The sequence below is a fragment of the Phocoena phocoena genome, chromosome 4, assembly GCF_963924675.1.
Source record: "Phocoena phocoena chromosome 4, mPhoPho1.1, whole genome shotgun sequence".
NCBI classification, from domain to species: Eukaryota; Metazoa; Chordata; class Mammalia; order Artiodactyla; family Phocoenidae; genus Phocoena; species Phocoena phocoena.
Genome location: NC_089222.1, coordinates 90,524,438 through 90,537,501, shown reverse-complemented (window position 1 = coordinate 90,537,501; position 13,064 = coordinate 90,524,438). Strand labels below are relative to the sequence as shown.

The 13,064-nt window shown below is 37.1% G+C and overlaps 1 protein-coding gene across 1 annotated transcript in view; it reads left to right on the top strand.

The window, feature by feature from the left end:
- TRAT1 (T cell receptor associated transmembrane adaptor 1) overlaps positions 1–12,111 on the top strand; it is a 30,632-nt gene extending 18,521 nt beyond the window's left edge. The window contains exons 4-7 of the mRNA XM_065875873.1: positions 3,745–3,806; positions 5,907–5,992; positions 9,777–9,782; positions 11,857–12,111. Of these exons, the coding sequence (XP_065731945.1) occupies positions 3,745–3,806; positions 5,907–5,992; positions 9,777–9,782; positions 11,857–12,111 (409 nt within the window). The remainder of the gene's footprint in view (positions 1–3,744; positions 3,807–5,906; positions 5,993–9,776; positions 9,783–11,856) is intronic.
- The last annotated feature ends 953 nt before the right edge of the window (positions 12,112–13,064 follow it).

Below are 13,064 nucleotides of genomic sequence, written 5' to 3'. Positions count from 1 at the left end.
GACCACTGCCACACTTGGAACCAAAGTATCTCCATGTTTTCAAGCCTTCTGTTTATTTGTTTCAATGTACAAGTAACCATAATCCAAGCTCCAACCCTGTGCGAATGCAAGAAGTCCAGTCCCTAACCTAAGTATTTTTGGGAATCCCCCAGAATGTGCTTATAGGTTCCAAAAACCTTATTCTTGGTTGCCTCTTGGGCACCCCTAGCTCTGTGTCACTGCTCTAGTTTTCTTTCCCCATCTTGTTTAGAATTCTTCATGCTGGCAGATCTTTCCAGTCTCCTTTCCCCCAAACTTTGACAAAGACTCTTCTTTTCAAGGGCTCCAAAGCGCTGGCAATATAAGCTCCTGTGTTTGACTGACTTTACAAAAAAGTAGACATCATTAGAAGGACATATGAACACTCATCAAGAGAATAAAAATTTAATGTTAGATATCATTGCCTGAGAGTCCATTAACTTCCCCCCTCATAGGAAATACTACTGGTTCTTAGCTAACCCTAGTCATACTAACCCTAGTTATACAAAAATTGCTGGGGTTTACACTTTTCTCCTGGACCAAGAATCTATCTTTGATAGCCACTCACCCCAAATTCAAGAAACCTACACCCATGGCACAGTCCCTGCCAGAGAAAGTAAAAATTTAATGAGCATATACTCAGGAACACATTGTTGCAACAACTTTGCCTTTTCTCTCCTCCTTTATTATTGCTTTTTCTTTCCTTTTTGTCTCATTCCCAGCAGTATATAAACAGACAGTACTGTTTGACATCTTTTTAAAAAAAAAGAAAAGTTCCCTTGATATTAGATTGCCTATAGTTACCTCTCCATTGCTCTGCACCCTTCATAGCAAAACTTGGAAGTGCCATCTACATTCTGTCCATATTTGCTGACTTCTCTTCCTCTTCTCTTCTTTCTTGAACCTACTCTATTCGATCTTCTGTCCTCAATAATCCACTGACTCAGCTTTTGTCAAGATCACCAATGAAATCTACATGGCAAATCTTAGTCTCATTATACGTGGTCCATCTGTAGCATTTGACACATTGACACTCTACTTCTTGAGACACTTGCTTCTCCAGACTCTGGGCCACCCCCTTTTTGGTTTTCCTCCTCAATTAGTAGCAGCTTCTTCTCCTTTGCTGGTTCCTGAACCTTCGACATGAGAGTGCCCAGGGCTCAGTCTAGTGAGCCTCTTCTCTATCTACACTCATTCCATTAGTAATTTCATCCTCTCTCATGGCTTTCAGTAACGTTTAAACACTGGTGAAGCCGAAACATATATCTGCCTATTCAAAGAAATGTCTACTAAGCAAATCAGGTTAACACTTAGCAAAAACAACTTCTGATAGACCCTAAGCTTACTCTTTTTTATCAATCTTACAACTTCCCAGCCCCTTAAAATAGTTTTATTTAGTTTTACAGAAATCTTTCATTTTTATTTGGATATTGGAACCCTACATTTATGTCACAGAATTTGGGAGCTGAAAAGAACAATAGGGATTAAATAATTTAATATCCTTGTTCATAAATAAAGAAATTGAAATTCAGAGAATTTATGTCCAAAATCACCCATGCAGAAGTAATGATTTTTTTAAAAATTGAATTTACTTATTTAATCTACTTAGATAATAAAGTATTTGAGGCATTTTCCTTAAAGCACTTCACAATAAAATAATAATAAAATATAAATACAAACTTTAAAAAGACTAGAGAAAATTTATATGAAAGTAGAAAATTTGAGCCCTAGTAAAAGATGCAATTAATATTATTTTAAATCTTGGAATGTCAGTAAATGTGCTGATTAGTTAGAAGATCATTTCAGACATGTTGAGAACAGTGGAGAATCTGATCTGGCCCAAAACTCAGAGGTGCGCTAGTCTCTGGGCATATTTATTAATATACTTTAAATAGTAATCAATCTTCAACATAAAACACTGCCAAACATTTGTGCTTGAAGTTTATTAGATATTTGCAATAGGCTGGAGCTATTTGGCATTGCCAAGTAAAGACGTACATTTTAATTTGGTTAGGCAACTGCTTCTTTATAATAGTTTATTTGCAATGATTAATCATTTGAGACCTGCCTGTAGACACAAGGCACTGCATTATAAATCACGTCTTATTTTCATTCATAGAGAATGAAATGATGTTCATTTTTTGCACATGATTTATCATTTGCAGGTTGTATCTGCTATCTGTGTGGGCTAGGAAAAATGGATGGATTGTCTTATTAAAAATTCTTCACCTTTTGCTATTATATTCTCCGTATAGCCAGAGAAAAACCATGAGCAGGGACTATTCCATATCCCAATATTAAGCTGTAGTGAATTACCAATGGAAAGAAAGGCTATGGATGAGTTTCTTTGTTATCAGATAAGCGAAATACATGCCAGCATCTGGATTTTCAAATCATTTCATACAGGTATCATTTGATCTGTTGTTTTTTTTTTAACGATACCTACGTACTATTTACATATACTGTCTTCTTTCAGAAGCATGGGAGTAATATAGGTGTTCTGCCTTGAGATAAGAGTTCTTTTCCCTTTGATGCAATTCCCTCCAGCTCTCAATGATATGTAATCTCAAAGTTAAAACATTTGCTGCTGTTTTATGAAATGCCACTCTCACTGCCTGAAATGTTCTTCTGTCCCCAACCTGCTATTGTGAAAGCTGGTCAACAGGGCCATTGTCACTGTTTGGTGACAATGGTAGGTTGTCTACTGTAATCCTATTAGGATTATTCAGATGAGGTTACAAGGAAAGTTAATCAAACATCAAGAGCAAATAGTATTCAGAGTTTTAGGACCAGACTTGCATTACAATCCTAGCACTGACAGTTATTATGTGTCTTTTGACAGTTTACCTCTCTAGCTTGCAAATTCCTTATGTGCACAATGGGGCTTTTAAAAAATGCATCTCATAGGGTTGTCCTGAGGGTTGAATGAGCACTGGCATAAAGAAAAGCTTTCACAATTGTTATTTACTGCTGATATTACACATAAGGTTAGGGAAAATACTTTAATCTATCTGAATCTCAGACTTATCTGTAAAGTGGAAAATAATAATATTTCTGCAGAATTTCCCTTGGTTTTTGATACAATGCATGTAAAACAGCACAGTATTTGGATGTAATAGGTGATCAATCATTTTATTGCATCTGCCAAGCTGAGTCTATGATATTTCTCTGGCCTCTTATTTTTTTATCATCACTGTCAATTAATATTTATTTAGTAAACAGAGTGTTAGGGGTATGTTCAGAGTGATATTCTTGGCAAATAAACAGGAAGTACAATGTATAGATTAGAGCACAGATAATCTAGGTTCTAATCCCAGCTCTGCCATTTACTAGTCTTGTGACCTTCAGCAAATTATATAACCAATCTGTGCCTCAGATTCCTTATCCCTAAAGTGGGAATGCTGTAGTGCCTATCGGGTCGAATTGTTGTGAGAATTAAATGAATGAATATATATAATGCACTTCAAGTAGTATCTGACACACAACAAGTGCTAAATAAGTATTTGCTATTTTTGTTCCCCCAAAGAGGGTCCAAAACACATCGTTTCAAATTCATACACACACATACACACTTGCATTTACTGACTTACTTGCCTATCTACCTTGGCTGGTCAAGGCTGAATAAGAGCATGCAATAATTTACCCAATATTGAATTTAGCTGAGAGATTAGTTTTGAACTATGTGTAAAGTAGATTCTAACAAGGCAAATTGTTTCCTTATTATAGGGAAAATGAGTATGACCTTGAAGACACACCAATTTATGGTAACTTAGATAATGTGGTCCCAGGTAAGTTTTATTTTTCCAGAAATTAAATTTATTTATAAATCAATTACCTCACTTAATTCCACAAAGAATTTGAGGTAGCTTATTTTTTGTCACAGTCACGTTTAAACGTTCCAATGGTAACCATAAATTCAGTATTTTTAGCATATCATTTAGCATATATTTCCAAAGCTGCATATCATAAATCATATTGCAACATTCAGTGTAAATCAACATCCTGTTTTTCTCTATTCTCTTTATTTTACTCTAGTAGTAATGAGAATACCGGAAGACTCTCTTACCATGAATTTTGACACACACAGAATTCTATGAAATAAAGTTATTTCTAGAACAGTAAATGACCCAGGAAAACAGTGCTTTACACTCTGTGTATAAAAGCAAATCTACAGTGAATAATTTGGAACAAAGAACACATTCTCTGGTTTCTCTTGTTTTAACTGGTTCTTTTAAAGTAGAGAACCTAGGTTTACACTGATGACAAGCAGGGAAAGAGAAGCGCCAAACCATCACTGAGTGGGTTATACATTTTTTTGTTCTTTTGTAGCAAGTACTCTTCAATTCCCAGCAACCCTTATTACTTGAAATATCCCAACCACCCCAAAAATAAAATGCCCCTAAATGCCTCAGAACAAACAGCTGTGATCTAATTCCAGCGCTCTGATGAGAGAAGCTGTTGAGAGTAACGCTAGCATTTAACACTATCCTTGCCCTGTAAGAAGTTCACTTAATTCATGATAGGAGACTTGGGGGTTAATTCCTGTTGATCTCTGAGTCTCAAACACAGAGATTTCCAGTAATGGGCTAAATTTATCTGAATCTCTATATATCAAAACAGTATGGAATCTCCTAACGTTACACACATGAGAATTTTATAGGAGTCAAGAATTTATTTAATTTTTGTCTTTCCCCCCATGGTAAAGTGTCCTCTAAGCTCTGCACTCTGAGGAATCAGAAACTATTTTTCAGGAATAGACTATTAAAAATAACTTTCCTTCCCATTTCCCCTTGCAGAATTTTGGTGCCCACCTGTAATATCTGAGGACTTAATTTCTTATGTATTCTGGTGGCTCAAAGCCCACCATATCTGCAGTAGCCATGTCTAATAAGCACAGGTGTCACTCCTACAGGTTCTGATTTAGTAGTTCCAAGATAGAGCTCAGGAACTTGCTATTTAACAAGCCTTCCAGGTGATTCTAATGCATGTTTTCCATGACCCATGCTTTGAGAAACATCACCCTACGGGCCAGTTCTCTGCATTGCTTTTCAGAAAGGGTTGAATGATTTTGAAGTACCTTGTATTATAGTAAACATATATTTTTATCTATGGGGTCAAACTGGTGCAATCCACATCTCTGCCAGGTTACTTGCCATCCTACAAGTCATTAACTCTCCTTCTTCTCCCTTTTAAATAGGAGTATCTGGGGAAAGAAAGGTACGGATGATTCAGTAAGCATCCCCGCAGGATGAAATAAGTGCAGCAGGTCTGCTGGCTGGTGGACATGTACAAAAACACCCAAGTACTTAGTAAAAGCATTATACACCCCAGACCCTCAAAACAGCCTGGCTGAACTGTCCTGTCACTGATTTATGGGACGACAAACATAATCTAAACCCTCTTTTTCAAAACTGGTACATAAGGTTAAGAAGGCCTCTTAGTAAAATGTCTTACTTAGGGAAAAAATTACCAAATCGTAATCATCAATATATGTGCTCTGTGCTTTATGCCATCTGCACCATTTGTAATCACGCTTAAAGAGAACACAGACAATCCTTTAACTCGTGGGATCTCAATAATATCTAAATGGTAGTTTAAGTTGAGATTGTCATGTCTTACAATGGTATAAAAAAATTAATATGATCTAGTCCTTATCCCAAGTGACCTTCTTTTGTCTAATTGTTAATGCTGTAGGCCAACAGACTTCTCCACAGTCTGATCTGCAGAGCAGTTTGTGCTTCCTTACCTCTTTGTTTCTTCACAAAGAAGCCTAGTCAAATGATCCCTGAAGGTTTCACATTTATAGCTAAATGTTGTTTGGGTCATGTATTTTTATTCATGCCAGGATTTTTTATTTTTCCATTGTAAATCTCTTTTCCACTCCCAAGAACCAGTGGATGAAAACTACTATGAACAAATGAAAGCCCAGCCAGAGAGATCTGTGAACAAACTGCAAGACGCCCCACCTTCACAGGTAAGTCTTGTTTTCCGTATCAAGGGCCAAGTTCAGCCTAGGTCATAGCACAGCTGCATGTTTCAAGAGCATAAAAGCAGCACATTCTGATAAACATCAGAAGCAGCCTGTTAGAAATTTTGCATTCTGAGTCGGTGTCAAATCTGGAGCCTGAGCTCTAATGAAAAGCTCAAAGGCAAATAAATAGTACTCAGAGCTACACTTAAAGAGTCAAAATTACGTACAACTACAAAGGCAGTAGATTTCAAGGGAAAAGTGGATTCTCTTCCTAAAGTATTAGTTAAGCTTTTCCTTTCAGAGGGAAAAAAAATTACATGTATCATAGAAATAAATATAAAAGGTGACACATGCAGAATTCTCAGAAGACCTAGATGTCGGGAATTTATGGCAGATGGGGAGAAAGAGACCTTTAGTGAAAAGATAAATTAACTAACTATAAAAGACCATACTTCTGTTTTATTTTTTAAAAATGAGTGTAAATTTAATACAAGTCCTATGGCTATGGTCTTATGACAGGAGATTTACATGTGGCTTGTGTGGAGATAGGCAGGACTAAAGCCTAAGTAGAAACAGAAAAACCCAGGAAGAAATGGGTAGTTTATCTTTTTACTACCACAATCAGTTCAGCATCCTCAGACATAGCACTGCCATTCACGATTCTTAGCATACGTGAGGCTGAAATGTTATAAATTTCAGTTTTGATGGTTCTTTCTTCTCCTCGATCTCGTCCCTTTTATTATGTGCTCTTGTGCTATTCCCTAGAAACAGTCATAGGGCCAGCATTTCCTGTGCAGTTTTTACATGTCAGGCTTGTATTATGTGCTTTACAGGCATATCTTTTTAGATTCCTGTAAGGGAGACAGCACGGTTATTCCCATTTGACAGAGGCTTGCAAAAGATGAAAAACTTAACCTAGAGACTTAGAAACTAAGTGGGGAGACAGAATCCAAACTTATTCTTGCCTAATAGAAAACACTCTCCTCCCAAAGATGGGTCAGAACTTGGAAACTTCCCATTAAGATAGAATTTCTCTTTTTCTTTGTATGAATCTCCTAAAAAATCAAATTCTTGAAATTTTTATTAAGAAACCAAGATGTGGTGAGGTTTAAGCAAAATGTAAGGTCGTCCTCTCATGGGCAAATCTGTCATGTGATGTTCAATTAATTGTAAATGTATTTTTTAGATAAAAGATATGAAAAACTGCATGTTATAATATGATCTGCAAAATTCATGGTAATATTCATGACAATAAAGAGAAAACCTGTCAAGAAGGTTAAAATGTAACTACACCACCTGAAATGCAGAGATTCACAGGACCTTAGTTATGAAAGAACTGAGAATTCTGAGTAGAAGTTGCTGTTTAAAACATGTAAATTAAACAGGCCAGCTTTATTTGTGCTGCGTCTGGTTTTTACTCAACTGGAAATTGTGCAAAGCCTTAAAATATCTTTCAAAGTCTGCTACTTTATAAATTATATATTTAAAGACACTTCTAAGGAGACCAGTCTTCATTCTATTTCACCCTTCTGACAAATTTAATTTCAAAAATTATTTCTTTTCTTTCTTTTCTTTTTTTTTTTTGCGGTATGCGGGCCTCTCACTGTTGTGGCCTCTCCCGTTGTGGAGCACAGGCTCTGGACGCGCAGGCTCAGAGGCCACAGCTCACGGGCCCAGCCGCTCTGCGGCACGTGGGATCTTCCCACCAGGGCACGAACCTGTGTCCCCTGCATTGGCAGGCGGACTCCCAACCATTGCGCCACCAGGGAAGCTCAATTTCAAAAATTAGAAGTAATCTCTTTGGTTTTTTAAATTAATTTTTATTGGAGTATAGTTGATTTACAATGTTGTGTTAGTTTCAGGTGTACAGCAAAGTAAATCAGTTATACATATACGTATATCCACTCTTTTTCAGATTCTATTCCCAGATAGGTCATTACAGAGTATTGCGTAGAGTTCCCTGTGCTATACAGTAGGTTCTTATTAGTTATCTATTTTACATATAGTAGTGTGTATATGTCAATCCCAATCTCCCAGTTTATCCCACCCAGAAGTCATCTCTTCATACCTGATCAATTCCATTTTATTAGAATGACCATTATCATCAAAAACACTACCCAGGGCTTCCCTGGTGGCGCAGTGGTTGAGAGTCCGCCTGCCGATGCAGGCGACACAGGTTCGTGTCCCGGTCCGGGAAGATCCCACATGCCGCGGAGTGGCTGGGCCCGTGAGCCATGGCCACTGAGCCTGCGCGTCCAGAGCCTGTGCTCCACAACGGGAGAGGCCACAACAGCGAGAGGCCCGCATACCGCAAAAAAAAACAAAAAACAAAAAACAAAAAAAAAAACACTACCCAGTTAGCTACTATGATACATAGTTACTTTGGTCAATTACAAAAGCATAACGAACCTATAATATAATGCAATAAAGCCTGATGGATAAAGTGTTTGTCGGAAAAGGGAATAAGCTTCTTGTCCTTTGAAAATGATGTGTACAATTCAGAAGTTGTAATTCAGTATCTAAGTCTACTATTAACTAGGAAGAGATGATCAGGAAACCTAACGATAAAATGAGTTCATGAGAGTTCCCATGTCTTAAAAAAATTTGAAGGATGCAAGTGTGAACTTGTTTCTCTTCTCTTATCCTCCTGTTAAAACCTCTCACCTATCCCTCCTTTCCCTCCTATGTCAGAAGCAACCTCTCCTCTTTCCAAAGCCAATACTCCTACTTGTACTCTTGAGTATTTCTCCTATTTCCTTCAAGATCTTGCACATTCAATTATTTAATTTGTCTCCATTTCTTTCTTTAAACGAATTACTACTGACCTACTAATATACACAAATCCCTGCAATATTTAAAAACAAATAAAACAACAAAGCTCTACTTCAACCTGTTTTTCTCTCTAATTCCTAAACTGGTGTTTACTTTCTTCCATGGTTTCCATTTCTTTTCATAGATACAAATTCTTTTTTCCCTGTCTATATTTTCCATGCATCTATTCAAGTAGAACAACACTCTGGAAGTCACAAATGACTATTACACGTACACATTGTGGTCCTTTCTCAGGACTCTTGTTCTTTGAACTCTGCAGGACTTGATAAAGCGGACCAGTTGTTGACCAGACATACATTACTTGCTTTCAGTTATAAGTGCAAAAACCCAATTCAAACCACTTTAGCATAAAAGGGAAATCACTGGCTCATGTAACTGGGAGACGAAAGGGTGTCTTGTGTTTTTGAAATGATTGAATATGAGAGCTCTCTCCATTTCTTCACCCTCCTTCTCTGTTACTGACTTCATTCTCTACTATTACCAACAGACTCTTCCATTGAGGCTGGGAAAGCCACTGGAGACTCAGATTTTCTTCCTCCCAAATCCAGAAAAAGATATCTTTTCTATTTCTGCATCTGTACCTCAATCCCAAAGATGCCATGTAATTGGCTCTACTGAAGTCACATGTCCACCCTTGGGCCAACTTCTGTTGGCAGGAGGATGGGTAGTGTAATTGGTTCCAGCCTGGGTTGCATGCTTAATCCTGTGCTAAGCTTGGAGTACAGTATTGTGATTGATAGGCTCTCCAGGACCAGATAGAAGAGGGAAATTTCCTAAAGGAAAATGGAGAATTTATCAAAGAAAGAGAATAGAACAAAGTGCTGGACAGTCAAAAAAGATATCCACCCCTTTGTATTACCAAGTGTCTTTTGGTTATTTTTCTAACTTCACTGACATCTTCTCTATCTATCTAGTCAAAGGCAAGGCAGGTCTGAAAAGCATGAGGTGTATTCAGGAAGCAGTGAAATGTCCAGTTTGCTTGAAATAGAGAGTTTATGTAGGTGAGTACTGGGAATCAAAATAGAAAGTGTGGAAGTATAAGCATAGAAAACCTTGAATGCCATGCTATAAAATTCAGATTCTAGGCTAAAATTTTTGAGACAGAATGGTAAAATATTGAAGTTATGCCTTAGGAAGATAACTTGAAGACAGTATATGGGCTAACTGGCAGAGTGTAGAGACTCAAGCAAAGATACAAGTTACCTATCTTCTATACAATTTTCCAGAAATGATTATTTTACAAATAAAAAGTCAGACAAACATACAAAAGAGGTTGTAAATAGAGCCATCCCCCTGCCTGGTAGAGAAGATTTAAGACATTTAACTTTTAGCATGAAAACAAGTGCCTACAGGGAGAAGCTTATCCATGCATAAGGGTTTTGTTAATCCAAATGTTGCTTTCTTTACCCTAGACTCCACAAATTGATATACCTTTGGCTTACTCTGAATGGTAAATCCTTAATACAGAATATTTTGGTTTATTCAATAGCTGTCCTAAAGTTTAATTTAGCCTACAGCTCTGATAACCTTGAAAAACCGGGTTTGAATCACACAGGGCTGCTTAAACGCTGATTGTTTTCACCAGATGCATACTACAGTGCTACACGGTGAGGGGTTAGTTGAATTTGTGGATGCGGAACTGCGGAAATGGAGGGGCTGACCGTAAAATTATATATGAATTTTTACCTGCTCAAGGGGTTGGCATCCCTAACCCCCATGTTGTTCAAGGGTCCACTGTATATTATCTCTATTTGCTAATAATGTTGTAAGATAGGTACTCTCATTTTATAGCAAGAGGCTCAAAATAGTTAAAACAAACAAACAAATAAAAACTGCCCAAGGTCCCATGACCAGTATATTACAGAGCCGGAATTCAATCCTAAACTTTCAAACACCAAATTCAAGGTCTTGTCTTCAGGCCTATTGCTTTCCCCAAGTTTCTCTAGTCTCCTGCCCTTCTTATTCTAGTACTGACGCAGCTCTAGGCCAGAGAGGACTACCAGGCTTTCTTGGATGCAAATGAGTATCTCCAAGACCAAACTAAAGGGGCTCAAACAGGATCTGGGGACAGGTAGGCAAGAAGGAAGTAAAAAAAAGGAAAAAAAGGAAAAAAATGGGAAAATGAGAAATGCAATTCTTGCCAAATGCCAGTCATATAAATGGACAGTTAACCTTATACTTTTTTTTTTTATAACGTAGCAAACACATATAGTTCTTTCTTTTTTTAACCCGATTTTAATATTTATTTATTGCTGTGTTGGGTCTTTGTTGCTGTACGTGGGCTTTCTCCAGTTATGGCGAGTGGGGGCTACTCTTTGTTGCAGTGCACGGGCTTCTCATTGCGGTGGCTTCTCTTATTGCAGAGCACAGGCTCTAGGCATGCGGGCTTCAGTAGTTGTGGCACATGGGCTCAGTAGCTGTGGCATGCGGACTCTAGAGCAGAGGCTCAGTAGTTGTGGCACACAGGCTTAGTTACTCTGCGGCATGTGGGATCTTTCTGGGCCAGGGATTGAACCCATGTCCCCTGCATTGGCAGGAGGATTCTTAACCACTGTGCTACCAGGGAAGTCCCTAACATTATACTTCTGGGTCTCAAAAATGTAGAAAAATTTGGGAGTTTTGCGGGTACCATCAAATGACCAAGTATTAAACATATGTAAAGCAGATTTTTGATTGGTTAAATTCCTTCCGGTCATGCTTTGTTCCCAGTTTAACAAATTAGTATTGTTACTTGATAGGCAAAACACAGGGCAGGCACTCCCTGAGGTGAAGGCAGGGGGAGAGACAGGTAAAAATCCATCTAAAAGGTTCATGTATATTTTGAGTATAAAAAGAAATAAAACTATACACACAAAAAGTTCACTTAAGCATTTTCCACCCCAAAGTCTTATCATCCTAATTGACAAATTTGGCAAATAAGGTAGCTGAAGCCCAGAAAACAAGCTGTGTGTTTTTTATAGGCCTTAGAAATACCCAGAGGTTATCAACGTTAAAGAATGGCTAACAATGAAGAATTAATATACCTTTCTTTCTAGGAAACTGAAGTAAAGATGTTCTATGCCTCACTAGATCACAGCTGTGAGGGGAAGCGCAGAAAGCACAAGAAACAGAAAACTTATTTGTCAGACAAGGATGAAGATGGGCAGGTACATGCAATGGATATCAACCTTTCTAAGACCACTTTGGTGGACAGTTTCCCACCAGAAAGCCAGGCAATAGAGGAAAACATTCATGATGATCCCATCAGGCTGTTTGGATTGATCCGTGCACAGAAAGAAACTGTAAACTAGCTGGACTATGGATCTAGCTCAGTGACCCAGCTCTTACTGGAAGTGGTTGTTAAAGAAATGAAGACCCCATATGACACAACATGATTTGTCAGGGTGATGAGCTGATCGTCTGTTGGTGCGATGGTGGCTTACCTTTTATACAGAGCTTATGTTATACACAGCAAATGGAATACCATACAAATTAGTTATTTAAATTAGTTATTTGAATTCACTTAAAAAATACTGATGTAGTCAAATGTAAATGAAATCAAGTTTGCAAATTGATCCTGATAACAAAATCATAACTTCAAAACAATTATTAATACTCAGCGAAATAAACCAAAAAAAAAAAGGTTTTAAGCATAAATATGTTCTGGATCATGTTGAAAGAGAAATGAAAGTCAATGTTTTTTTTTTAAACAGTTCTCGTTTCTCATCAATGTGAAACATCCCATAATTGGAAGAAATTTCTGACTGAAAGGCATGGGAGACATTAAAACTTATTTCTAAGAGAAGAGGGATAATCTTCTTAAGAAATACTTTTCACAAATGGAAATATCCTTATTACTTCTAAAAATTATTATAAAATTAATGCATATTCCTTGTAACAATAAACAGTATCAAAAAGAATTTAGATATTCTACTAGCCAGAGATAATTACTGTGATCAACTTTCTATATATTCTAGATGTTTTTCTGGGCATGACCATATATATACCCACATATATGACCATTAGTTGTTTTTTTAACCAAAAAAGAAAAAAGGGGAATGATTATTTTATACATATTATTTAAACTTTTTTCACTTAACAATAATATATTATAGATTTATTTCCACTGTTATTTTTAACTAACTACAGTTATAATTTTAATGCCTGCATAGCATTTCATTGATTATACCAAAACTCATTTAAATAATTTTGAAGTACATTTAGCTCATTTCCAATCTCTGTTTTTTTGCTTTTACAAATAACA